Source organism: Molothrus ater, chromosome 28, assembly GCF_012460135.2.
Source record: "Molothrus ater isolate BHLD 08-10-18 breed brown headed cowbird chromosome 28, BPBGC_Mater_1.1, whole genome shotgun sequence".
Lineage (NCBI taxonomy): Eukaryota > Metazoa > Chordata > Aves > Passeriformes > Icteridae > Molothrus > Molothrus ater.
The window spans coordinates 1,657,614-1,684,775 of record NC_050505.2 but is presented as its reverse complement, the minus strand read 5'-3'; the positions used below and the strand labels follow the sequence as shown (position 1 = coordinate 1,684,775).

Sequence of the window (27,162 nt, the reverse complement as noted above, 5' to 3'; positions counted from 1 at the left end):
AATCTCCCCTTTTCCAATCCTGTGTCCTGTCCCTCCATCCCTTGTCCCAAATCCTCTCCAGCTCTCCTGGAGCCCCTCCAGGCTCTGGAAGGTGCTCCAAGATTTCCTTGGATCCTCCCTTTTTCCCACCTTTCCTTGGACACTCCCAGGGATCCACAGCATTTCTGGGAATTCCATCCCAGCCAGGAATTCCTTCCCAAAATCCCATCCCAATCTCCCCTTTATCCAATCCTGTGTCCATCCCTTATCCCAAATCCCTCTGCAGCTCTCCTGGAGCCCCTTCAGGCCCTGGAATGTGCTGGAAGCTCTCCCTGGAATTTCCCTTCTCCAGGGGAACATTCCCAGCTCCCTGCAGGCCTGGAGCAGCTCCCTGGCTCTGAGCATTCCCGGTTTTTCCTGCAGATCCCAACGGCTGCAGTTCGACGTCTCCTCTCCCAACGGGATCCTGCTTTTCCGGGAGACCAGCAAGATGATCACGACCTACGGTGAGGGATCCTGCAGCTGCCTGGGGTGCATCCATGGAAATAATTCCCAGATAAATCCTGGATTCGTAATGGGTTCATCCTGGAAAAATCATGGATGCATCCTGGAAAAATCATGGATGCATCCATGGAAATATCCTGGATTCATCCATGGATTCATCCTGGAAACATCCTAGGTTCATCCTGGAAATATCCTGGGTTCATCCTGGAGAAATCCTGGAAACATCCTGGAGAAATCATGGATGCATCCATGGAAATATCCTGGATTCATCCTGGATTAATCCATGGATAAATCCTGGAAACATCCTAGGTCCATCCTGGAAAAATCCTGGATTCATCCTGGAGAAATCCTGGAAAAATCCTGGGTTCATCCTGGAAACATCCTGGAAAAATCATGGATGCATCCATGGAAACATCCTGGATTCATCCATGGATAAATCCTGGAAAAATCATGGATTCATCCATGGATAAATCCTGGATTCATCCTGGAAGCATCCTGGAAAAATCATGGATTCATCTGGGAATCATCCTAGGTTCATCCTGGAAAAATCATGGATTCATCCATGTATTCATCTGGGAAACATCCTGGAAAAATCATGGATTCATCCATGGAAACCTCCTGGATTCATACATGGATAAATTCTAGTTTCATCCTGGAAAAATCCTGGATTAATCCATGGATAAATCCTTGATTCATACTGGGTTCATCCATGGATAAATCCTGGAACCATCCTGGATGATGGAATGGTTTGGGTTGGAAAGGAACCATGTAAATATTTCCCAGATTTCAGGTTGGAAAGGATTTGAAATCCCATCCCAGTTCCCAGATTTTGGCTTGGAATGGAATTTAAATCCCATGTAGCTTGGATGGAATGGGTTGGAATGGATTTTCAACCCCAGGGCGGGATGGGAGTGGTGATCCCGAGCCGGAATTCCCGCAGGGAATCGCATCCTGGCGAGGTGCCCAAGGACCAGGTGTAGGCGCTGAAGTTGAAGGGATTGGAATGGATTTGAAATCCCATTCAGTTTGGGATTCCCAGACTTTGGCTTGGAATGGATTTGAAATCCCATCCCAATTCCCAGGTTTTGGGTTTGAATGGATTTTAAACTTTGGGCTGGGATGCCACCACTAGAATGGTGATCCCGAGCTGGAATTCCCGCAGGGAATCACATCCTGACAAGGTGCCCAAGGACCAGGTGTAAATACTGAAGATGAAGGGAATGGAATGGATTTGGAATCCCATCCCAGTTCCCAGATTTTGGCTTGGAATGGAATTTAAATCCCATGTAGCTTGGATGGAATGGGTTGGAATGGATTTGGAACCCCGGGGCGGGATGGGAGTGGTGATCCCGAGCCGGAATTCCTGCAGGGAATCGCATCCTGGCGAGGTGCCCAAGGACCAGGTGTAGGCGCTGAAGCTGAAGGGAATGGAATGGATTTGGTTGGAATGGATTTGAAATCCCATCCCAGTTCCCAGATTTTGGGTTGGAATGGATTTGGAACCCCATCCAGTTTGGAATTTATGGGATCGTGTAATAGTTTGAGTTGGAATGGATTGGAATCCCATCCCCATTCCCAAATTTTGACTTGGAATGGAATTTAAACCCCATCCCAATTACCCAGTTCTGGGTTGGAGTGGATTTGGAATCCCATCCAGCTTGGAATTCAATGGATCATTGAATATCTTGGGTTGGAATGGCTTTGGAACCCCGGGGCGGGATGGGAGTGGTGATCCCGAGCCGGAATTCCCGCAGGGAATCGCATCCTGACGCTGGGCGAGGTGCCCAAGGACCAGGTGTACGCGCTGAAGCTGAAGGGAATCTCCATCTGCTTCTCCATGCTGAAGGCGGCGCTCAGCGGCAGCTACGTCAACTTCGGCGTCTTCCGGCTCTACGGGGACGACGCGCTGGACAACGCCCTGCAGACCTTCATCAAACTGCTGCTCTCCATCCCGCACAGCGACCTCCTGGTGAGACAGCCCCGGGAATTCCAGCTCCCTCCTGGGAATTCCAGAGACAGCCCCGGGAATTCCAGCTCCCTCCTGGGAATTCCAGAGACAGCCCCAGGAATTCCAGTTCCGTCCTGGGAATTCCAATTCCATCCTGGGAATTCCAGCTCCGTCCCCAGGAATTCCAGAGACAGCCCCGGGAATTCCAGTTCTGTCCCCGGGAATTCCAATTCCACCCTGGGAATTCCAGTTCTGTCCCCGGGAATTCCAGTTTTGTCCTGGGAATTCCAGTTCCATCCCCAGGAATTCCAGTTCCATCCTGGGAATTCCAGTTCCATCCTGGGAATTCCAGTTTCATCCCCAGGAATTCCAGTTCCGTCCCCGGGAATTCCAGTTCCGTCCTGGGAATTCCAGTTCCGTCCCCAGGAATTCCAGTTCCATCCTGGGAATTCCAGTTCCGTCCCCAGGAATTCCAGTTCCGTCCCTGGGAATTCCAGTTCCATCCCAGGAAAAGCTGGAGGAGAGGAAGGAGCGATGAAGGGGTTGGGGCAGGGAATGGGCAGTGGCAGCAGGCTCTGGGTGAAGCACAGGAAGAATTCCCAGATTTTGGGTGGGAATGGGTTTTAAATCCCATCACAATTCCCAGATTTTGGGTGGGAAATCCCATCACAATTCCCAGATTTTGGGTTTGAAATCCTGTCACAATTCCCAGGTTTTGGGTTTGAAATCCCATCCCAATTCCCAGATTTTTGGTGGGAATGGGTTTGAAGTCCCGTCACAATTCCCAGACTTTGGATTTGAAATCCCATCACAATTCCCAAATTCTGGGTGGGAATGGGTTTGAAATCCCATCCCAATTCCCAGATTTTGGGTTTGAAATCCCATCACAATTCCCAGATTTTGGGTGGGAATGGTTTTGAAATCCCGCCCAGTTTGGAATTCATGCGATCACAGAATGGTTTGGGTTGAAAAGGAGCCACATAAATAATTCCCAAATTCTGGGTGGGAATGGGTTTGAAATCCCATCCCAATTCCCAGATTTTCCCTGGGAAAAATAAAAAGTGGGGAAAGTGATTGGATAGAGCAGTGTTGGGAACGTGGAATAGAATGGGAGAGAGAGGGAAAATGGGAAATGTTGGAATGGGAGAGAGGAGGAAAATGGGAAATGGTGGAATGGGAGAGAGGAGGAAAATGGGAAATGTTGGAATGGGAGAGAGGAGGAAAATGGGAAATGTTGGAATGGGAGAGAGAAGGAAAATGGGAAATGGTGGAATGGGAGGGAGAAGGAAAATGGGAAATGGTGGAATGGGATGGAGAAGGAAAATCGGAAATGTTGGAATGGGAGGGAGAAGGAAAATGGGAAATGGTGGAATGGGATGGAGAAGGAAAATGGGAAATGGTGGAATGGGAGAGAGAAGGAAAATGGGAAATCTCTTGGAATACAGATTTTCTGGGAGACAGAATCCTTGCTCAGTTCTTCCCAGGAGATCCACCAGCACATTCCAGCTGTTTCACGACAGGCTGGATTTAGGAATTTGATGCTTCCAGGAAAACCAAGCAGATTTTTCCTGCTTTTCCTGCAGGATTATCCCAAGCTCAGCCAATCCTACTATTCCCTGCTGGAAGTGCTCACCCAGGACCACATGAACTTCATTGCCAGCCTGGAGCCCCACGTCATCATGTACATCCTGTCCTCCATCTCCGAGGGCCTCACCGCACTGGGTAACTCCTGCTGCTCCCCCCCTGCTTTTCCTGGGATTTGGGGTGGAGTTTTCCTGGGATTTGTCAAGGAGTCAGGGTTAAAAACCCCGTTTTCCCTGTGGGCTTTGGAATTTGAAGCTGGGATTTGGTGAATTCGGAGCGGCGGTTCCTTCACTGATCTCGCCAAGAATTTACACTTCTGGGAATTGGTGGAATTTTGGGATGGTTGGGGTTGGAAAGGATTTTAGTCCCAATCCAAGGGACGCCTTCCACAATCCCAGATTACCCCAACCTGGCCTTAGACACTTCCACTTTAATTTCGTCCAAAACCCCATTTTTTCCCCATTTCCCCCCCAAATCCTCTTTTTTCCATCTAAATCCCCATTTTCCCCCCATTTTTTCCCCATTTCCCCCCCCTTTTCCCTCCCATTTTTCCCCTTTTTTTCCCTCCATTTTTCCCCATTTTCCCTTCACAAACCCCCTTTTTTTTCCCCCAAACCCCCATTTCCCCCCCAAACTTGTGGGGTTTTCCCCCCAAACCCTCTTTTTTTCCATCCAAATCCCCATTTTCCCCCATTTTTACCCATTTTCCCTTCCCACCCCCCATATTTTCCCTCAATTTTTACCCCATTTTTTCCCATTTCCCTCCTCTTTTTCCCCCATCTTCCCCCCTATTTTTCCCCATTTTCCCTTCCCAAACCCCACTTTTTTTCCCCCAAACCCCCATTTTTCCCTATATTCCCCCCAGAAATCCCATTTCCCCCCCCCCCATTTTTTCCCCATTTTCCCTTCCCAAACCCCCATTTTTCCCTATATTCCCCCGGAAATCCCATTTTTTTTCCCCCAAACCCCATTTTCCCCCCCCATTTTTTTCCCCATTTTCCCTTCCCAAGCCCCCATTTCCCCCCCTCCAAACTCTTGTTTTTTTTCCCCCGAAACCCCCATTTTTTCCCAATTTTTCCCCATATTCTCCCTGAAACCCCCGTTTTTTTCCCCCAAACCCCCATTTTTCCCCCCAAACTCTCATTTATTCCCCCCTGTCCCCTCAGACACCATGGTGTGCACGGGCTGCTGCTCCTGCCTGGACCACATCGTCACCTACCTGTTCAAGCAGCTCTCGCGCAGCACCAAGAAGAGATCGACGCCCCTGGCCCAGGAGAGCGATCGCTTCCTGCACATCATGCAGCAGCACCCCGAGATGATCCAGCAGGTCAGCCCCAGCACACCTGGGGGGGTAAAAAATATAAAAAATACACCTGGGGGGGTAAAAAATACACCTGGGGTCTACAAAATGCACCTGGGGTCTACAAAATGTACCTGGGGGCTTCAAAATACACCAGGGGGCTTCAAAATGCACCTGGGGGGCTCCAAAATACACCTGAGGGGGCCAAATACACCTGGGGGCTCCAAAATGCACCTGGGGGGGCCAAAATACACCTGGGGTCTACAAAATGTACCTGGGGTCTACAAAATGTACCTGGGGGCTTCAAAATACACCTGGGGGCTTCAAAATATACTTGGGGTCTACAGAATGTACCTGGGGGGCTCCAAAATGTACCTGGGGGGGCTCCAAAATACACCTGAGGGGGCCAAATACACCTGGGGGCTCCAAAATGCACCTGGGGGGGGCAAAATACACCTGGGGGCTCCAAAATACACCTGGGGGGACCAAAATACACCTGGGGGCTTCAAAATACACCTGGGGGTTTCAAAATGCACCTGGGGGCTCCAAAATGCACCTGGGGGCTCCAAAATACACCTGGGGGGACCAAAATACACCTGGGGGCTTCAAAATATACCTGGGGTCTACAAAATGTACCTGGGGGCTCTGAAAAACATCTGAGGAGGCCAAAAGATAACCTGGGGACACCAAAAAACAACTGAGGAGGTCAAAATTCACCTGGGGGCTCTGAAAAACACCTGGAGAGCCCAAAAAACAACGGAAGAGCCCCAAAATGCATCAGAATTCATTGGCTGCCAGTGCTCAAAGCTCCAGAGCCTTGGGTCTCCGGAGATTCCCAAATCCCGGAGCGAGGAGGGAGCTGGGGTGGGATTTGGGATGGAATGGGATCCATGGTATTGGGATCCATGGGAGTGGGATGGGATCCATGGGGTGGGATCCATGAGATCCATGTTATTAGGATGGGATCCATGAGCTCCATGGGATCCATGGTGTTGGGATGGGATCCATGTAATGGGATCCATGGGAGTGGATGGAATCCATGGAATGGGATCCATGAGATCCATGGTATCCATGGGAGTGGAATGGGATCCATGAGATACATGGAACCCATGGTATTGGGATGGGAGCCATGTAATGGGATCCATGGGAGTGGGATGGGATCCATGGGGTGGGATCCATGAGATCCATGTTATTAGGATGGGATCCATGAGATCGATCCATGGGATCCATGGGATCCATGGGATCCATGGTATTGGGATGGGATCCATGAGATCCATGAGATCCCTGTTATTAGGATGGGATCCATGAGATCGATCCATGAGATCCATGGGATGAGATCCACAGGATTGGGATGGGATCCATGGGATGGGATCCATGAGATCCATGGGATCCACAGGAGTGGGATGGGATCCATGGGATGGGATCCATGAGATCCATGGGATCCACGGGAGTGGGATGGGATTCATGAGATTGATCCATGGGATTCATGGGAAGGGATGGGATTCGGGATCCATGAGATCCATGGGATGGGATCCATGGGATTGGGATGGGATGAGATCCACGGGATCGGGATGGGATGGGATCCATGATATTGGGATCCATGGGATCCGTGGGACTGGGACAGGATCCATGGGATGGGATGGAGGGGCTGCCTTTAACCCTTGGCTCCCTGTGCCAGATGCTCTCGACGGTGCTGAACATCATCATCTTCGAGGACTGCCGGAACCAGTGGTCCATGTCCCGGCCCCTGCTCGGCCTCATCCTGCTCAACGAGAAGGTGAGGGATCCATCCCCGCTGGAAAAGGCTTGAGGGACGCTGGGATTTGTGGGGTGCCCATCGAGGGGAGGAAGGGATGAATCTGACTCCATGTTCTTGGAAGGCCAATTTATGAATAGAATAGAATATTTATGATATAAAATATATCATATAAATATATCATATAATTATATCATATATAATCATAATATATATAATATATATTATATAATATATATATCATATATATATGATATATATATATGATATATAATCATATAATTATATAAATATATAATATAAATATAGGTAAATATAATAGTATAATATAAATATATAGTATGTATAAAATATATATTTTAATAAATTTATATTAAATATATAGAGTATAATATATAATATGAATATAAATAAATATAAATATATATAATATAAATGTGACTATAATTTATATTATATTATATTATATTATATTATATTATATTATATTATATTATATTATATTATATTATATTATATTATATTATATTATATTATATTATATTATATTATATTATATTATATTATATTATGCTATACTAATGAATGCAGAATGGATACCGACAGAAGGCTAAAAGACAATAATGAAAAACTCGTGACTCCTTACAGAGTCCCGAACACAGCCTGTGATTGGTCATGAAGTCAAAACAATTCACATGAATCCAATTAAACAATCTCCAACCACATTCCAAAGCAGCAAAACTCAGGAGAAGCAAATCAGAGCATTATTGTTTTCATTGTTCTCTGAGGCTTCTCAGCTTCCCAGGAGCAAAGTCCTGGGCAAAGAGATTTTTCAGAAAATAAGACGGGGTCAGATGAAGGAGGAGAGCATTCCCAAAAAAGTCTTGGAATGACCCCATGGCCAGGATGGTCCTTGGGATGATCCCATGGCCAGGATGATCCTTGGAATGACCCCATGGCCAGGATGGTCCTTGGGATGATCCCATGGCCAGGATGATCCTTGGGATGATCCCGTAGCCAGGATGATCCTTGGGATGATCCCGTAGCCAGGATGATCCTTGGGATGATCCCATGGCCAGGATGACCCTTGGGATGATCCCATGGCCAGGATTGTCCTTGGGATGATTCCATGGCCAGGATGGTCCTTGGGATGATCCCATGGCCAGGATGGTCCTTGGGATGATCCCATGGCCAGGAAAGCTCCTTGGGATGATCCCATGGCCAGGATGACCCTTGGGATGATCCCATGGCCAGGATGATCCTTGGAACGATTCCGTGGCCAGGATGGTCCTTGGGATGATTCCGTGGCCAGGATGGTCCTTGGGATGATCCCGTGGCCAGGATGATCCTTGGGATGATCCCGTGGCCAGGATGGTCCTTGGGATGATCCCACAGCCAGGATGGTCCTTGGGATGATCCCATGGCCAGGAAAGCTCCTTGGAGCTGATCAATCCACCTCCACCCCTCATACTTTGGGATGCTCCCTCCTTATCCCCGGCACCTCGAGGGGGCTGTGCCCGATCCCAAATCCCAGATCCCATGGGAATTAACCCCTGGCTGTCCTGGCTCCGCAGTACTTCTCGGACCTGCGGAACAGCATCGTGAACAGCCAGCCCCCGGAGAAGCAGCAGGCCATGCACCTGTGCTTCGAGAACCTCATGGAGGGCATCGAGCGCAACCTGCTCACCAAGAACCGCGACAGGTCGGGAACGGCAACGGGAATGGGAATGGGAACGGGAATGGGAACGGGAACGGGAACGGTGTTCCATGGGATGGGCCGGGGCAGGGCTTGGGCCTGGAGGGAGCCCGAATACCCACAGGTATTTCCCACCATGCCAGGGGATCCAACCTGGCCTGGGACACTTCCAGGGATGGAGAAACCACAGATTTTCTTCTGGGAATTCCTTCCCAATATCCCGTTTCAGTTTGAAACTTCCCATGGAAAGATTCTTTCATGGGTTTGTGGTTGGAATTGTGGAATGATTTGGGTTGGGAGGGATCCTAAATATCCACAGGTATTTCCCACCACACCTCCCACCATGCAAGGGGGATCCAACTTGGCCTGGGACACTTCCAGGAATCCAGGGACAGCCACAGATTTTCCTCTGGGAATTCTGTCCTCACCCTCACAGGGGGGAATTCCTTCCCAGTATTCCCATTTCAGTTTGAAATTCCTCATGGGATTCCTTCATGGGTTTGTGGTTGGATCCTAAGTATCCACAGGTATTTCCCACCACACCTTCCATGGGACCAAGGGTGCTGCAGGCTGGCTTTGGACGCTTCCAGGAATGGAGAAACCACAGATTTTCTCTGGGAATTCCTTCCCAATATCCCCATTCCAGTTTGAAACTTCCCATGGGATTCCTTCATGGGTTCATGGCTGGAATGGTTTTGGGTGGGAGGGGATCCTAAATATCCATGGGTATTTCCCACTGTCCCAGGGGGATCCAACCTGGCCTGGGACACTTCCAGGGATCCAGGGACAGCCAGAGATTTTCCTCTGGGAATTCCTTCCCAATATCCCATCCCAGTTTGAAACTTCCCATGGGATTCCTTCATGGGTTCATGGTTGGAATGGTTTGGGTTGGGAGGGACCTTAAATCCCATCCAATGCCGTGGGCAGGGACACCTCCCATGGGACCAGGGGTGCTCCAGGCTGGCTTTGGGCACTTCCAGGGGTGGAGAAACCACAGATTTTCCTCTGGGAATTCCATCCCAGGCAGGAATTCCTTCCCGAGATCCCCGTTCCAGTGGGATAAAATCCCTTCAGGGGAAGTGGTGGATCCCCATCCTCGGTGTGGAGACACCCCCGGGCTCAGCACGGAGTCCTGGGGGAGCTGCTCAGAGATGGGCACTTCATGGGATGGGGAATGGTGGAATGAATGGTGGAATCATGGAGTGGTGGAATGTGATGGAATGCTGGAATCATGGAGTGGTGGAATGTGATGGAATGGTGGAATCATGGAGTGGTGGAATGTGGTGGAATGGTGGAATGATGGAATGGTGGAATGAATGGTGGAATCATGGAATGGTGGAATGAATGGTGGAATCATGGAGTGGTGGAATGTGGTGGAATGCTGGAATCATGGAGTGGTGGAATGTGATGGAATGGTGGAATGATGGAATCATGGAGTAATGGAATGGTGGAATGATAAATGCTGGAGTGATGGAATCATGGAACCATGGAATGCTGGAATCACAGAATGGTGGAATGATGGAATGGTGGAGTCATGGAGTGATGGAATGTGATGGAATGCTGGAATCATGGAATGATGGAATAGTGGAATGCTGGAGTGATGGAATCATGGAATGATGGAGCGATGGAATGCTGGAATCATGGAACCATGGACTGGTGGAATGCTGGAATGATGGAATGGTGGAATGATAGAATGCTGGAGTGGTGGAATCATGGAATGGTGGAGCCATGAAATCATGGAATGAGGGAATGCTGGAATCATGGAGCCATGAATGGTAGAATCATGGAATGGTGAAATGATGGAATAATGGAATCATGGAATGATGGAATGTGATGGAATGCTGGAATCATGGAATGGTGGAATGATGGAATAATGGAATGGTGGAATGATGGAATAATGGAATGATGGAATGGTGGAATCCTGGAATCATGGAATGCTGGAATGATGGGATGGTGGAATTATGGAACCATGGAATGGTGGAATGTGATGGAATGCCGGAATCACGGAATGATGGAATAATGGAATGATGGAATGGTGGAATCCTGGAATCATGTAATGCTGGAATGGTGGAATCCTGGAATCATGGAACCATGGAATGGTGGAATGTGATGGAATGCCGGAATCATGGAATGATGGCCTAGTGGAATGATGGAATCATGGAATAGTAGAATGCTGGAATCATGAAGTGTGATGGGATGCTGGAGTCATGGAATGCTGGAATGCTGGCATGCTGGAACCTGCTCTCCCCTGTCCCCCAGGTTCACCCAGAACCTGTCGGCGTTCCGGAGGGAGGTCAACGACTCCATGAAGAACTCGAGCTACGGCGTCAACAGCAACGACATGATGAGCTGACAGCTGCAGGGCCCAGCCCGGCCCAGGAACGACCCCAGGGCCTCCCCACCCGCAGGGAGGAGGGAGCAGCAGGTGGAGCTCACCTGGGCAGGTGTTTTCCCGTGGGAAGGGCAGAATCCAGGTGCAGGAATTCCAAGGTGTCTGTGTCTCTCTTTTTCCTTCCCTGGCCGGAATGTGGAACCGGCGGCGCTCCGCTGCGAAAAGCCTGCCTTGTATAAAAACTAAAAAAAACAAAACAAACAAAAAAAAAAAAAAAAAACAAAAAAACAAAAACACAAAAAAAAAAAAACATGTACATTTTTTCATAACATTTTGGAGCAAGGTTTATATTGAGTTTCAGAAAAACGAGATTAAAAAAAAAAAAAAAACACGACAAAAAAAACTGCAAAAAAAAATCACAAAAAAAAAAACCACACAAAAAAAAAATCGAAATGATGATTAAAAAAAATGACAAAATGATAAAAAAAAAGACAAAAAAAAAAAAAAAACAAAAAAAACAAAGTGTGATTGAAATTTTTACAGAGTCCTGGTGCACCCAGTGCCGGTGTGAGGGTTGTGAATGCGAGTGAGGAAAGCGTGGCCTGAAGCTTTAGTGGGCGAGGGGGTGGCTGTGTGAAAGTGCAGAGATCTATTTAGTGAGACAAGCTGTAGAGAGAGAGAGAAGCAAAAACTCAAACAACACAAAAAAATAATTAAAAAAACCAACAAAAAAAAAAAAGATTAAAAATAATAATAATAATAAAAAAAAAACCACCACAAAAAAAAAAAAAAAAAGGCATTGTAAAATTCCAAATGTATATTTTTTCTTATTAAGCCCCCCTCAAAAATCACAATTTCCCGGTCCCGTCTCGCCCTCGTTCTTGGGAACTCGAAGCCATGACGTGACCCCTCCGTTCGTGCTTGCTCGTGGGTGTCCCTCCTGTCCCCTCTGTAGCAGTAGCCCCTCCCAGGGCCCTCTTTTCCCCTTTTTCCATCCCTTTTTTCCCATTTTTCCGGGCTGGAGCGGGGGCTGGCGGCAGCGCGGGGCCTCCCCGGGGGGGTTCCCAATGGGGGAGCCCCGAGCACCCCCTGGCAGCAGCGAGGCCCCTTCTCCTGCAGAGCCCCCCTGAGGATGTTGGGGATGGGGATGGACCCCAAAGGCCGGGATCCAGGGGAGGGAGCCCCTTTGCCGTGTACCCCACTATTGTTGCTGCTAGTCGTGTGCATCCTCTTGCTCAGCTCTCCCAGAAACACTCGGGGCCTTTGAGGGCTTCACTTTCTCCTCCCAGACACTCTATTATAATTTTTTTTTTTCTCTTTTTTTTTTTTTTTAATTTTAGTTTTGTTTTGGTTTTTTTTTTTTTTTTTTTTTTGTTGTCAATTTTAATTTTATTTGGTTGGGTTTTTGTTCGTTCCCTTGCCCCCCTGGTGTGTGTTGGGTCCTTTCCCGCGTGAGCAGATGCTGGTTGATGTCGGGGTGTTTGCTGCAAACAGTGTAAGCATTGTGACTGCAAATAAACTCAATGGTTTCTACTGAGCCGCGCACGAGTGGCTGAGACCCCGAGGGACCCCGAGAGGGACCCCAGAGGGACCCCACAGTGACCCCACAGGGACCCCTGAGGGACCCCCCATTGACCCCGAGAGTGACCCTGAGGGACCCCACAGTGACCCCTGAGGGACCCAGAGTGACCCCACAGGGACCCCTGAGGGACCCCCCATTGACCCCGAGAGTGACCCTGAGGGACCCCACAGTGATCCCAGAGTGACCCTGAGGGACCTGGAGTGACCCCACAGTGACCCCTGAGGGACCTGGAGTGACCCCACAGTGACCCCAAAGGGACCCCACAGTGACCCCTGAGGGACCCCACAGTGACCCCACAGTGACCCCACAGTGGCCCTGAGGGACCCAGAGTGACCCCACAGGGACCCCTGAGGGACCCCCCATTGACCCTGAGAGTGACCCTGAGGGACCCCACGGTGATCCCAGAGTGACCCTGAGGGACCCAGAGTGACCCCACAGTGACCCCAAAGGGACCCCACAGTGACCCCTGAGGGACCCAGAGTGACCCCACAGTGACCCCAAAGGGACCCCACAGTGACCCCTGAGGGACCTGGAGGGACCCCTGAGGGACCCCACAGTGATCCCAGAGTGACCCCTGAAGGACCCCAGTGTAACCCCACAAGGACCCCAGAGGGACCCCGAGAGTGGCCTGAGCCCCTGGAGGGACCCGGAGGGACCCCACAGAGACCCCTGAGGGACACCAGAGGGACCCCAAAGTGACCCTGAGAGGGAGCCCCGAGGGACCCCACAGTGACCATGAGTGACCCCAAGAGTGGCTGAGCCCCCTGAGGGACCCAGAGTGACCCCCATGGTGACCCCACAGTGACCCTGAGGGACCCCAAGAGTGGCTGAGCCCCCTGAGGGACCCAGAGTGACCCCCATGGTGACCCCACAGGGGCCCCTGAGGGGCCTGAGCCCCAAGGGACCCCACAGTGACCCTGAGGGACCCCACAGGGACCCCAAGAGTGACCCTGAGAGTGGCCTGAGCCCGAGGGACTCCTGAGGGACCCAGAGCCCCAAGAATCACCCCAGAGTCACCCCAAAACCCTGAGAGTGTCCCCAAAACACTGAGTCCCCCCCAGAGTCCTGAGAGTGACCCCAGAACCCAGAGATTCACCCCAGAACTCTCAGAACCCCAAGATCCCCCCAGTCCTTTCCCTCAGGGTGATTTTCCCAATCAAACCCCAAAATCCCCCAAATCCCACTGAATTCAGGGGGAGACCCTTGGACCCCGAGCCGAACCCCAAAACCCACCTGGATTGACCCCAAATCCTGGAAGTTTGAGCCCATTTTAGGGAAAAACCTGAAAGGGGATGGGGACCCCAAAATGGGATTGGGATTTTGGGATTTCAAACACAGACCCCAAACAGGGACTGGGGTTTTCAAACAGGGACCCCAAACAGGGATTGGGATTTTGGGATAACAGAGACGCCAACACCGGGATTGGGGTTTTCAAACAGGAACCCCCAAACAGGGATTGGGATTTTGGGATTTTTGAACAGGGACCCCAGACTGGAATTGGGATTTTAAACAGGGATTGGGATTTTCTAACAGGGACCCCAAGCAGGGATTGGGATTTTCAAACGGGGACCCCAAACTGGGATTGGGATTTGGGGATTTTCAAATGGGGACCCCAAACAGGGACTGGGATTTTTAAACTGGGATTGGGATTTTGGGATTTTGGTCCCCAACCAGGGATTGGGATTTTCAAGTAGTGACCCCAGCCAGGGATTGGGATTTTCAAATGGGGACCCCAAACTGGGATTGGGATTTTCAAACGGGGACCCCAAACTGGGATTGGGATTTTCAAACTGGGACCCCAAACTGGGATTGGGATTTTGGGATTTTCAATTGGGGACCCCAAATTGGGATTGGGATTTTCAAACGGGGACCCCAAACTGGGATTGGGATTTTGGGATTTTCAATTGGGGACCCCAAACTGGGATTGGGATTTTCAAACGGGGACCCCAAACTGGGATTGGGATTTTCAATTGGGGACCCCAAACTGGGATTGGGATTTTCAAACTGGGACCCCAAACTGGGATTGGGATTTTCCAATCTTTATTTGCAGCTGGAGGGGGCAGAGGCAGCTCTGACCTTCCGGAACCTTCCAGAGCCTGGGAATGGCCCCGTTTGTCTTGGTTTGGGGTCATTGGGGAGAAAAATTCCTAAAGGGGTTTCTTAAAAAAGCAAATTCAAGCAGCCCCTCTGCTGAAGTGGTTTGGGAAAAAGATTTCCTTGGAGAAAAGTGGGAAAAACTGTTCATTTAACAGGTAAAATAAAATCAAATCTAATTGAATTTAATTTAATTTTAAAATAAAATAAAACAAAATTAAATTAAATTACATTTAAAAAATAAAGTAAAATAAAATATAAAATAAAATATAAAATAAAATATAAAATAAAACAAAGCAAAATAAACCTAAATTAAATTAAATGAACAATATTAAACAAAAAAAACTTTTACTGTTTTAAAAGAGATGAGAAACTCAGACAGTCTCTTCTTGTGGGTTGCAGTTTATTTTATTTTATTTTATTTTATTAAAAAAATACTGGAAATGTGGTTGAGGTTTTGGGGGGTCACAGGTGGGAGGTCTGGGGGCTTTTGGGGTGTTTAGATTTAAATAGGTTTAAAAAGAAAAAGGAAAAAAATCTACAGCTTAGGGAACTTTTAGGATTTATTAAAATAAGTTTAGGATTTATTAAAGTCCTTTTAGGATTTATAAAAATCATTTCCAGATTTATAAAAGTCATTTTAGGATTTATTGAAGTTCTTTTGGGATTCATTCAAGTTCTTTCAGGATCTGTTAAAGTCCTTTTGGGATTTCTTGAAATCATTTTAGGATTTATTGAAATCATTTTAGGATTTATTGAAGTCCTTTCAGGATAACTGAATTCTTTCAGGATTTATTAAAGTTATTTATCATTTATTCAAATTCTTTTAGGATTTATTAAAGTCCTTTTAGGATTTCTTAAAGTCCTTTTAGGATTTATTAAAGTCATTTTAGGATTCATTAAAATAATCTTAGGATTTATAAAAGTTCTTTTAGGATTTATAAAAGTAATTTTAGGATTTATAAAAATCATTTTAGTATATATTGAAGTTCTTTAAGGATTTATTTAAGTTTTTTATGATTTATAGAAATCTTTTAGGATTTATTAAAGTCATTTTAGGATTTATTAAAGTCCTTCTAGGATTCATTAAAGTTCTTTCAGGATTTATTGAAGTAATTTCAGGATTTATTGAATTCTTTCAGGATTTACTGAAGTCCTTTCAGGATTTACTGAATTCTTTCAGGATTTATTGAAGTCCTTTCAGGATTTATTGAATTCTTTCAGGATTTACTGAATTCTTTCAGGATTTATTGAAGCAATTTCAGGATTTACTGAATTCTTTCAGGATTTACTGAAGTCCTTTCAGGATTTATTGAACTCTTTCAGGATTTATAAAAGTCCTTTCGGGATTTATTGCAGTTTTTCAGGATTCATTACAGTTTTTCAGGATTTATAAAAGTCCTTTCAGGATTCCTTGCAGTTTTTCAGGATTTATTTCAGGGTTCCACGCCGTGGTTCCTCTCCCCCGTCTCTCCCCCCCTGGCCCTGCTGTGCACGTGTTCATTGCAGCCCTCCCTGTTCCGGGCGATCTCAATGGCCAGGAACTGGATCCTGGTGGCTGCAGAGGGGGACAGGGGTCAGTGGGGGGGGGGTTGGGGTCCCCCAAGCCCCCCCAGACCCCAAACCCACCCAGGATGGAATTTTCCTCCGAGTATTCCCCACGCGAGTCCAGGCGCAGCAGAGTCCCGAAGTTGAAATCCTCCACCACGCCCTCGAAGCTGAGGCAGAACGGGCGCCACTTCTGGGGGGGGATAAAAACACCCTCAGCACCCCAAAACCTCAATAAACCTCACTAAAATCCCTCCAAACCCCAATAAAACCCCGTTCACAAAACCCCATCCACAGCCTTGGGAGGAAATCCCACTAAAATCCCTCCAAGCCTTGGCCCTGTAGCTGAAATCCACCACGCCCTCGAAGCTGAGGCAGAACGGGCGCCACTTCTGGGGGGGGATAAAAACACCCTCAGCACCCCAAAACCCCAATAAAACCCCAATAAAATCCCAATAATACCCCCCAAACCACGCTAAAACCCCCCCAAACCTCATTAAAACCCCCCAAACCCCACCCAAGTCTTGGCCTGGCCTAGTTGAAATCCTCCACCATCCGCTCAAAGTGGAGGTGCCACTGCTGGGGGGTTAAAAACACCCTCAGCACCCCAAAACCCCAATAAAACCCCAATAAAACCCCTCCAAACCCCAATAAAACCCCGTTCACAAAACCCCATCCACAGCCTTGGGAGGAAATCCCACTAAAATCCCTCCAAGCCTTGGCCCTGTAGCTGAAATCCTCCACCACGCCCTCGAAGCTGAGGCAGAACGGGCGCCACTTCTGGGGGGGGATAAAAACACCCTCAGCACCCCAAAACCTCAATAAACCTCACTAAAATCCCTCCAAACCCCAATAAAACCCCCTCACAAAACCCCATCCACAGCCTTGGGAGGAAATCCCACTAAAATCCCTCCAAGCCTTGGGCCTGTAGCTGAAATCCTCCACCACACCCTCGAAGCTGAGGCAGAATGGGTGTCACTTCTGGGGGGGTAAAAACACCCTCAGCACCCCAAAACCCCAATAAAACCCCAATAATACCCCCCAAACCACACTAAAACCCCCCAAACCTCATTAAAACCCCTCCAAACCCCACCCAAGTCTTGGCCTGGCCTAGTTGAAATCCTCCACCACGCCCTCGAAGCTGAGGCAGAACGGGCGCCACTTCTGGGGGGGATAAAAACACCCTCAGCACCCCAAAACCTCAATAAACCTCACTAAAATCCCTCCAAACCCCAATAAAACCCCCTCACAAAACCCCATCCACAGCCTTGGGAGGAAATCCCACTAAAATCCCTCCAAGCCTTGGGCCTGTAGCTGAAATCCTCCACCACGCCCTCGAAGCTGAGGCAGAACGGGCGCCACTTCTGGGGGGGGATAAAAACACCCTCAGCACCCCAAAACCCCAATAAAACCCCACCAAACCCCAATAAAACCCCCTCACAAAACCCCACACACTGCCTTGGGGGGAAATCCCACTGAAACCCCCCCAAACCCCACCCAAGCCTTGGCCTGGCCTAGTTGAAATCCTCCACCACCCCCTCAAGGCAGAGGCGCCATTTCTGAGGGGTTAAAAACACCCTCAGCACCCCAAAACCCCATTAAACCCCCCCCCAAACCCCACTAAAACCCCCTCACAAAACCCCATCCACTGCCTTGGGGGGAAATCCCACTAAAACCCCCCCAAGTCTTGGCCCTGTAGCTGAAATCCCTCACCATCCCCTCAAAGAGGAGGTGCCATTTCTGAGCGGTTAAAAACACCCTCAGCACCCCAAAACCCAGCTAAAACCCCCTCAAAACCCCACTAAAACCCCCCCAAACCCCACTAAAACCTCCCAAATCCCACTAAAATCCCCCAAACCCCACCCAAGCCTTGGCCCCATACCAAGGGGCCTTCACAAATCCTTCACGATCCCCTCAAAGTGGAGGCAGAACCACTTCTAGGGGATGGAGGAGTTAAAAACACCCTCAGCACCCCAAAATCCCACTAAAAAAGAGGGGAAAACCTACTAAAAAGGGGGGAAATCCCACTAAAACCCCACCCAAGCCCCGGCCCCATAGCTGAAATCCTCCAGCACCCCCTCAAAGCAGAGGCACCATTTTTAGGGGGTTAAGAACACCCTCAACACCCCAAAATCCTACAAAAAAGGAGGAAACCCCACTAAAACCCCTCAAAACACCCCTGGTTTTTGGGTTTTCCAGGGTATTTTTGGGGGTTTTTGGCTTTTTGAGAGTTTCTTTGTGGTTTTGGCTTTTTTGAGGAATTTTTTTCAGTTTTGGGGATTTTTGAGGTATTTTTGGTGTTTGGGGTTTTCTGAGGTATTTTTTTGGGTTTTCTGAGGTATTTTGGGGGGTTTGGGAAGTTTGAGATATTTTTGAGGTATTTTTTGAGGGTTTTTTTGTTTGTTTTGAGGGGTTTTATTTTTGGGGGGGTTTTGGGGTTGTTTTGAGGTATTGTTTGGGGTTTGGGGTTTTTTGAGGTCTTTTTGGGGTTTGGGGTTTTTTGAGGTATTTTGGGGTTTTTTTGAGGTATTTTTGGAGGAAACCCCACTAAGAAGGAGGGAAACCCCAGTAAAATCCCCCCCAAACCCCACCACACCTCCTTGGCCGCCTCCGATTTCAGCTCCTCGGGGTCCAGCACGTCCACGCGCAGGTTCCGGAAGGTTCTGCGGAATTCCTCATAGATCCGCTCGTCCACCTGGGTGAGCTTCAGGAACTTGGGCTCCACGGAGGAGATCAGCTGCAGGGGGAGCATCAGCTGGGACACCCCAAAACCACAAAACCCCACCCCAAAGCCCCAAAACCCCACCTCAAAACCCCCAAAATGCCAAAACCCCAAAATGCAAAAACCCTGCCCCAAAACCCCCAAAATCCCACCCCAAAAACCCAAAATGTCAAAACCCCAAAACGCCCTAAAACCCCACTCCAAAATGCCAAAATGTCAAAACCCCAAAGCCCCAAAATGCCCTAAAACCCCATCTCAAAACCCCCAAAATGCAAAAACCCTGCCCCAAAACCCCCAAAATCCCACCCCAAAAACCCAAAATATCAAAACCCCAAAGCCCCAAAATGCCAAAACCCCAAAATGCCCTAAAACCCCATCTCAAAATCCCAAAATACAAAACCTCTGCCCCAAAACCCCCAAGCCCCAAAATGCCCTAAAACCCCATCTCAAAACCCCCAAAATGCAAAAACCCTGCCCCAAAACCCCCAAAATCCCACCCCAAAAACCCAAACTGTCAAAACACCAAAGCCCCAAAACCCCAAAACGCCAAAACCTCAAAATGCCAAAAGCCCGCTCCAAAGCCCCAAAACCCCAAAATCCCACCCCAAAACCCCAAAACCAGCAAATCCCAGCCCAAAACCCCAAACTCACGTTGAAGTAGACCTGGGCGTGCTGATGCGCCTTCATGGCCCAGGCCAGCTCCACGCGGGGCTGCGCAGCACCAGGGACACCTGGGTCACCTCTTGGGGACAAATGTCCCCTGGGGGGGTCCCCTGTCCCATTTTGGGGTCCCCCTCCCCCTTTTTGGGGTGTTCTCCCTGCTTTTGTGAGGTTTTTCCTGCCTTTGGGGTTCTTCTCTTCCCGTTCTGGGTTTTTCTTTTCTTTTTGGGGTTCTCCTTCTCCCAGGGGACAAGGGTGGGACCCCCCTGCTGGGACTGAGGGCCCCAAAAGTGGGACACCCCCAAACTGGGACCTCTCCCCGGATTGGGGGAGCCCCTAAAACTGGGACCCCCCAAAACTGGGGACCCCCTCCCAAGACTGGGACCCTCCTGGATTAGGGGAACCCGTCCCAAAACTGGGACTCCCCAAAACTGAGACTCTTCCAAAACTGGGACTCCCTCCCAAGACTGGGACTCCCCCCTGGACTGGGGGAACCCTCCAAAACTGGGGACCCTCAAAACTGGGACCCTCCTGGATTAGGGGAACCCCTCCCAAAACTGGGACTCCCCAAAACTGAGACCCCCCCCAAGACTGGGACCCCCTCCCAAGACTGGGATCCCCTCCCAGGACAGGAACCCCAAAAGTTGGAACCCCCAAATCTGGCCACCCCTATAAGGACAGGGACCTTCCTCTGTGGACTGGGACCCCCAAAATGGGACCCCCCAAAACTGGGACCCCCTCCCATGATTGGGATCCTTCTGGATTGAGGGAACCCCCCCCAAACTGGGACCCCCCCTGAGGACTGGGATCCCCCAAAGCTGGGACCCCTCAGCTCTGTGACCCTCCAGGACAGGGAACCCCAAATTTGGAATCCCCAAATCTGAAACGCCCCTCAAGGACAGGGACCCCAAAGCTGGGACCCCCCCTCCCAGGACAAGGACCCCCCCCAGGACAGGGACACCCAGGGCACCCCCCAGGACAGGGACCCCCAAATCTGGGACCCCCTCCCAGTAAGGGCCCCCAGTCCTCCCCACTGCCCCCATTCCCAGTCCCACCAGTGTCCCCATTCTCAGTGTCCCCAGTCCCCCCAGTAGCTCGTGTCCCCAGTCCCAGTCCCCCGGCCCCACCACTGTCCCCAGTCCCCCCACTGTCCCCCCAGTGTCCCCCCAGTGTGCCCATTCCCAGTCCTGCGAGTCCCCCCAGTCCCCCTCCGTGTCCCTTCAGTGTCCCCAGTCCCCCCAGTGCCCCTATTCCCAGCCCCCGCAGTGTCCCAGTGTCCCCCCAGTGTCCCCATTCCCAGTCTTCCCAATCCCCCCAGTATCCCCAGTGTCTCCAGTGTCACTCACTTTCCCAGTCCCAGTCCCCCCAGTGCCCCCAGTCCAGCCAGTGCCCCCAACCCCCCATTCCCAGTGTCCCCCCAGCGTCCCCATTCCCAGTCCCCCCAATCCCCCCAGTCCCCATAGTTCCCCCCAGTGTCCCCATTCCCAGTCCCCCCAGTCCCCCACAGTGTCCCCAGTCCCCCCAGTGTCACTCACTTTCTCAATCTTCCCAGTTCCCCCCAGTGCCCCCATTCCCAGTCCCCCCAGTCCCCCCCAGTCCCCACAGTTCCCCCAGTGCCCCCATTCCCAGTCTCCCCAGTGTCCCCCCAGTTCCCCCAGTGTGCCCATTCCCAGTATCCCCAGTGTCCCCCCAGTGTCACTCACGTCGTTACCGAAGCTCTCCGCGGGCAGCGACAGCGCCTGAGCGGCCGCCGCGGCCTCGCCGGGACCCTGCGGGGACACGGGAATGCGACACCGCGGGGACACGGGACAAGGGACACGGGGACAGAGCCCCCAGCGCCCCCAGGGCCACCCAGTCCCCCCCAGTTCCCCCCAGTCCCCCCAGTCTCACCAGCCCCGCCAGCCCCGCCGCCGCCATCGCTGCCGGAAGGGGAGGGGCACCGGGACGGGAGGGGACAGGGGAGGGACAGGGGAGGGGACGGGGGGACACGAGGGGGACACGGGGGGGGACACGAGAGGATGGGGGGGACACGAGGGGACAGAGGGGAGAGAGGGGCACACGGGGGCGATGGGAGGGACAGCGGGGACACGGGGGGAGAAAGGGGGACAGAGGGGACACGGCGGGGAGAGAGAGGATACGGGGGGACAGGGGGAGATGGGGGGGACACGAGGGGACAGAGTGGGATGGGGGGGACACGGAGGGACACGGGGGGGGACAGAGAGGGGAGAGAGGGGGACATGAAGGGTCAGGGGAGGGACAAGGTGGACACGGGGGGGGGGGGGCAGAGGAGACACGGGGGACACGAGAGGGACACGCAGGACCGAGAGACAGGGGGGATACGGGGGGACAGAAGGGACACGTGGAGCGGGGGAGGGACAAGGGAGGGACAGAGGGACTGGGAGGGACACAGGGGGACAGAGGGGACAACGGGTGGACGCCTGGGGGGCACGGGGGGATCGGGGGACACGGGAGGGACATGCGGGACCGAGGGACAGGGGGACACGGAGGGACACGGGGTGACATCGAGGGACACTGGACAACACGTGGGGACATGAAGGGACACGGGACAACACGAGGGGGACACGGGGAGCGCAGGACACGAGGGGACATGCAGGACGGGGGACATGAGAGTGACACGGGGGGACATTGAGGGACAGACAGGACAACACAGGACATGCGGGGGACACGGGGTGACATGGTGGGGGCACGAGGGGGTCACGGAGGGACACGAGGGGACATCGAGGGATATAGGGGGACACGTGAGGCAAGGGGACACGGGTGATGTGAGGGGACACGGGAGAACACGAGGGGACATCGGGGGACACGGGGGGAGACATAGAGGGGACACGGGTGACATCGAGGGACATAGGGGGACACGAGGTGACATGGAGGGGACAACACGGGGGGGACAAGCGAGGCAAGGGGACACGGGTGATGCGAGGGGACACGGGGGGACATGGAGGGGACACAAATGACATCGAGGGACACCCAGGGCACGGGAACGCTCAGGATGGGGCCACCACCAGCGGTGTCACCACACGGTGACCTGTCACACAGCATGGGGGGGGCTCCCACGCTCATTAACCCCCACACCTGAGTAGGTAATTAATTAATTACCAGCGCGGCTGCTCCTAATTGCCTCGGGGAGGGCGGTGGGCGGCGTCCCTGTGACCCCATAAATGCCGCTTTGGGGTGGCCTCGCTGTTTGTGGGGTCCCGAACCGCGGCGCTGCTTTGGGTGAGTGTTTGGGACCGGGGGCGGGGCGCTGAATTTTGGGGATTTTCCCAAAGTTTGAATTTTCCTACAGCTCTCTGTGTGTGTCCCCTCCCCAGGCTGTGCCACCCCCGAGCCGTGTCCCCTCCCCAGGCTGTGCCACCCCCGCCATGTCCTTCACGGACAGCACCGACAGCGGCTCCGACAGACCCGTGTCCGTCCTTTGGGGTGAGTGCCACCCCCTCCCCACCCCAAACCCCCCCTCAGAGCGTCCCCCCCTGCCCGGGGGGACCCGGGTGTGGCTCTGTCCCCCGCTGTCCCCGCAGGGTGCGAGCTGAGCAGCGCCAGGAGCTCCTGCACCTTCCGGGTGACCGAGGATTGGAGCTGCGAGCAGCAGCTGGTGCTGCGCACGGTGAGTGACCCCAAAAATACCCCAAAAAAACCCTAGAACCACCCCGAAAAAATACCTGCTAAAACCCCTCAAAAAAATACTCCCAAAAAAACCCCGAGATCCCAAAATCCAAAGAAATACACCCCCAAAAGGAACAAAAAAAAAAAAAACCCTAAGACCTAAAAAAACCTAAAATCCCCTCAAAAACCCTCAATCTCAAAAATACCCCCAAAATACCTCCCTAAGACCTAAAAAAATACTCCCCAAAAAAAAACCCTAAGCCCCCCAAAACTCCTCCAAAAATACTCACCCCCCAAAAAACCGAGACCCCAAAACCCAAACAAATGACCCTCAAAAAAAACTCTATGACCCAAAAAATACCCCACAAAACAACCCTAACCCCTTCCCCAAAAAAATCTCAAATTCTCAAAAAATAACCCCCAAAAAGCCCCTATGACCCAAAAAATACCCCCCAAACAACCCTAACCCCTTCCCCAAAAAAATCTCAAATTCTCAAAAAATACCCCCAAAAAATCCAAAACCAAAAAATACTCCCCTGAAAACCCCCCAATAAATACCTCAAAACACCCAAACCCCCCAAAAATACCTCAAAAAAACCCCAAAAATACCCTAAAAAAAACCCCCAAAACCCCCCAAACAGGTGGATTTGTTCTTCCCACAGCCTGGGATTAATTCTGTGTTTAATTAAGGAATTAATTGGGATGTGGGAGCGGTGGTGGTGGGGCAGGGAGGGGGTGCTGGTGTCCCTCATACCCCAAATTCCAGCTGCTGCTCGGGCTCCCGCAGGGATGAACTCCGTGTTCTGCCTGGCCAGGGGCTCCCCTCATCCCCAAAACCCCAATTTCGGGGTTCAGGCCGCGTTTTGGGGCTGCCCTGAGGGGGTTTTCTCATTTCCCCTTGCCCAGGTGTGCCTGGGGGAGGCGGCCCGGGATGAGTTCCACGTGCTCGAGGTGGTGGCCGAGGACGGCGACAGCTGCGCCCCGGTGCCGCTGGCCACGCTGAAACCCTCGGTGCTGCCCATGGTGAGGCCCGGGGGGCTCGGGGCTGTCCCGGGAGAGCTCCGGGGATTGTCCCGGAGAGGGCTCGGGGCTGTCCCGGGGGGTCCAGAGTCTGTCCCGTGGAGAGATTGGGGGATTGGGGGCTCCTTGGGGACACTGCTCCTGTCCCGGGGAGGGCTTGGGGAGCTGGGGGCTGCTCCGGGGGCTCTCCCAGGGAGGGTCCGGGGCTCGGGGAGCTGCTCCTGTCCCGGGGAGGGCCCGGGGCCTGGGGGCTGTCCCAGGGCTGCCCCTGTCCCGAGGAGGGGCCTGGGGGCTGCCCCTGTCCCGAGGAAGGGCCTGGGGGCTGCCCCTGTCCCGAGGAAGGGCCTGGGGGCTGCCCCTGTCCCGAGGAAGGGCCTGGGGGCTGCCCCTGTCCCGAGGAAGGGCCTGGGGGCTGCTCCTGTCCTGAGGAGGGCTTGGGACCCTGGGGACTGTCCCGGGGGTGCTCCGGGGGTCTGGGGGCTGCTCCTGTCCCGAGGAAGGGTCTGGGGGCTGCCCCCGTCCCGAGGAAGGCTTGGGACTCTGGGGACCGTCCCGGGGGTGCTCCGGGGGTCTGGGGGCTGCTCCTGTCCCGAGGAAGGGTCTGGGGGCTGCCCCCGTCCCGAGGAAGGCTTGGGACTCTGGGGACCGTCCCGGGGGTGCTCCGGGGGTCTGGGGGCTGCTCCTGTCCCGAGGAAGGGTCTGGGGGCTGCCCCTGTCCCGGTGAGGCCTCCAGGGCCTGGGGGCTGCCGCTGTCCCAGGGAGGGGTCTGGGGGTCCTGGGGGCTGCACCCTGTCCTCCATCTCCTCTCTCCCCCTGTCCTGCGTGTCCCCTCGTGTCCTGTGCTCCCCGTGCTGTTCTCTGTCCCTCCCGTGTCCCCCTGCCACAGGCGTCCCCTCGTTGTCCCCTCCTTGTCCCGGGGAGGGTTCTGGAGGCTGCTCCCGTCCCGGGGGGCTGCCAGGAATTGTTCCCACCCCCATTTTCCAGGCCTCGCTGGCCGGAGTGGAGCTGAGCCCCCCGGTGACCTTCCGCCTTCGAGCTGGCTCCGGGCCCCTCTTTGTCAGCGGCCAGCACGTGTCCAGTGAGTATTGGGGGGTCCCCCAACCCCTGAACCCCCCACTGCGTGTCCAGTGAGTATTGGGGTACCCCCTGAACCCCCCACACGTTTCCAGTGAGTATTGGGGTCCCTTCTATGTGTTCAGTGAGTATTGGGGTGTCCCCCACTTCCTCACCCCCCCACAACATGTTCAGTGAGTGTTGGGGTTCCCTCCATGTGTTCAGTGCGTATTGGGGTCCCCTTCATCCCCCCCCCCCGCTGTCCCGTGAGTATTGGGGTCCCCGGGCTCAGCCAGCCTCTCCTGCAGTCATGGACCTGAGCTCGGATGAGGATGAAGATGAGGAGGAGGAAGAGGAAGCAGCAGAGGAGGCCCCCAAGAAGCCCCCCAAGGGCCCAGGTGCCCAGAAGGGTGGCACGGCCAAGGTCAGCACCTGAGGGGGGGGGCGAGGGGTTTTGGGGTCCCTGCGGCACGGGGAAGGGGGGGGGCGGGGACCCCAAATTCCTCTCTGCTCTGGGGATGAGCCCTGGCCTTCATCCCCGGAGGGAGGAAGACTCCCCATCCTCCGTCTCTTTCTCTCTCCCGTAGAAAAGGAAGCGGGAAAAGGAGGAGGAGCCGTGAGTATGAAACCCTGGGATTTTGGGGGGGGGTCCCTACGGCCGGGACCCCCCCACCCCAACCCCCCCTTGTGTCCCAGCAGGAACAGCCTCGCCCCCGCGCACCCCCCCCCAGCCAAGGTAGGAGCAGCTCCAAAGGGGGCATCCCCTGTCCCCCCCTTTTCCCTGGGGATACCGGGCCGGGGGTTCTGGGGGGGTCGGGGTGTGATGGGCAGCACCGCTGGACCCAAAAATGGTGGGGGGGAAGAGCAGATTTGGGGGCTCCCCCCCTCCACACCCATATTCAGCCCCCTCCCCGTTCTGGCAGGGACGCGGAGCCGGCCGGGGCAGGAAAGGAGCAGCCAAGAAATGACGGGAATTGGGGAATTCTGGGAATTCCATCCAGGTGAGGATTGAGGGGGGTCCCTGGGGCGGCTCCGACCCCACAACGGGGTCACCCCACTAAAAATCCTTTTCCTCCTTCCCCTCCAGGTGCCTGGAAGCAGCAGCAGCAGCAGCTGGTGGTGGTGGTGGTGGTGTCGTTCCCTATTAAATAAAGCACATTTTGCACTCCTGGATCCCTGTGCTGCTGGGGGGGCACCCCCAGCCCTGGATTTGGGGGATGTGAGAAGGGGACAAAGGGGAATTAGGGGGGGCAGGATGGGATCCCACTGACCTGGCTGGCATTTGGGGGGGGGGGGGGGGGGCAGCTGGGTGTCCCAGAGGGGACCTGAACCCCTGCTTGGGGCAGTGAGGGGGGGTTAACCCTGCTCTGCACCCCCGGGATGGGGCTGGGGACAGAGGGAGCAGGGTCACAGCTGTGACAGCAGCGCTGTCCCCACTCCATGGGGGCTGTGGCACCCTTGGGAGGTGCTGGCAGCTCCTGGCACATCCCAGGTCACATCCTGGGGGTGACAACGGCTCCACACCCACCACTCATCCCTCTCTGAATCCACAGCATTGTCCTGCACTCCCTCCATCCCTCTGTCTGTCCACAGCATTGTCCTGCACTCCTTCCATCCCTGTGTGTGTCCAGGGGATTGTCCTGCACTCCTTCCATCCCTCACTAAATCCACAACATTGTCCTGCACTCCTTCCATCCCTCTGTCTGTCCACAGGACTCTCCTTCACTCCCTCATCCCTCAGTGAGGCTGAAGGATGCTCC

The 27,162-nt window shown here is 52.8% G+C and overlaps 3 protein-coding genes across 3 annotated transcripts in view; 2 read left to right on the top strand and 1 right to left on the bottom strand.

Moving 5' to 3' along the window:
* Positions 1–11,512, top strand: part of LOC118695136 (exportin-7-like) — a 38,596-nt gene extending 27,084 nt beyond the window's left edge. Inside the window, exons 17-23 of the mRNA XM_036396544.2 lie at positions 403–485; positions 2,238–2,452; positions 4,015–4,153; positions 5,182–5,342; positions 6,994–7,092; positions 8,646–8,773; positions 11,027–11,512. Coding sequence (XP_036252437.1) covers positions 403–485; positions 2,238–2,452; positions 4,015–4,153; positions 5,182–5,342; positions 6,994–7,092; positions 8,646–8,773; positions 11,027–11,120 — 919 coding nt within the window. The 3' untranslated portion in view covers positions 11,121–11,512. The remainder of the gene's footprint in view (positions 1–402; positions 486–2,237; positions 2,453–4,014; positions 4,154–5,181; positions 5,343–6,993; positions 7,093–8,645; positions 8,774–11,026) is intronic.
* Positions 11,513–15,159: 3,647 nt separating this feature from the next.
* LOC118695268 (protein PBDC1-like) lies at positions 15,160–21,636 on the bottom strand. The gene is made up of 6 exons (XM_036396740.1): positions 21,596–21,636; positions 21,409–21,474; positions 19,697–19,756; positions 18,920–19,060; positions 16,405–16,516; positions 15,160–16,333 (listed from the first exon to the last, which is right to left on the bottom strand). Exons 1-6 carry the CDS (start codon positions 21,620–21,622, stop codon positions 16,212–16,214), a joined length of 528 nt encoding a protein of 175 aa, XP_036252633.1. The 5' UTR covers positions 21,623–21,636; the 3' UTR covers positions 15,160–16,211.
* A 1,233-nt stretch (positions 21,637–22,869) lies between these two features.
* LOC118695265 (nucleoplasmin-like) lies at positions 22,870–26,573 on the top strand. The gene is made up of 10 exons (XM_036396732.2): positions 22,870–22,942; positions 23,072–23,146; positions 23,245–23,330; positions 24,236–24,352; positions 25,334–25,427; positions 25,711–25,826; positions 25,990–26,018; positions 26,102–26,138; positions 26,326–26,403; positions 26,490–26,573. The coding sequence occupies exons 1-9, from the start codon at positions 22,885–22,887 to the stop codon at positions 26,368–26,370; spliced, it is 657 nt and encodes a 218-aa protein (XP_036252625.1). The 5' UTR covers positions 22,870–22,884; the 3' UTR covers positions 26,371–26,403; positions 26,490–26,573.
* The last annotated feature ends 589 nt before the right edge of the window (positions 26,574–27,162 follow it).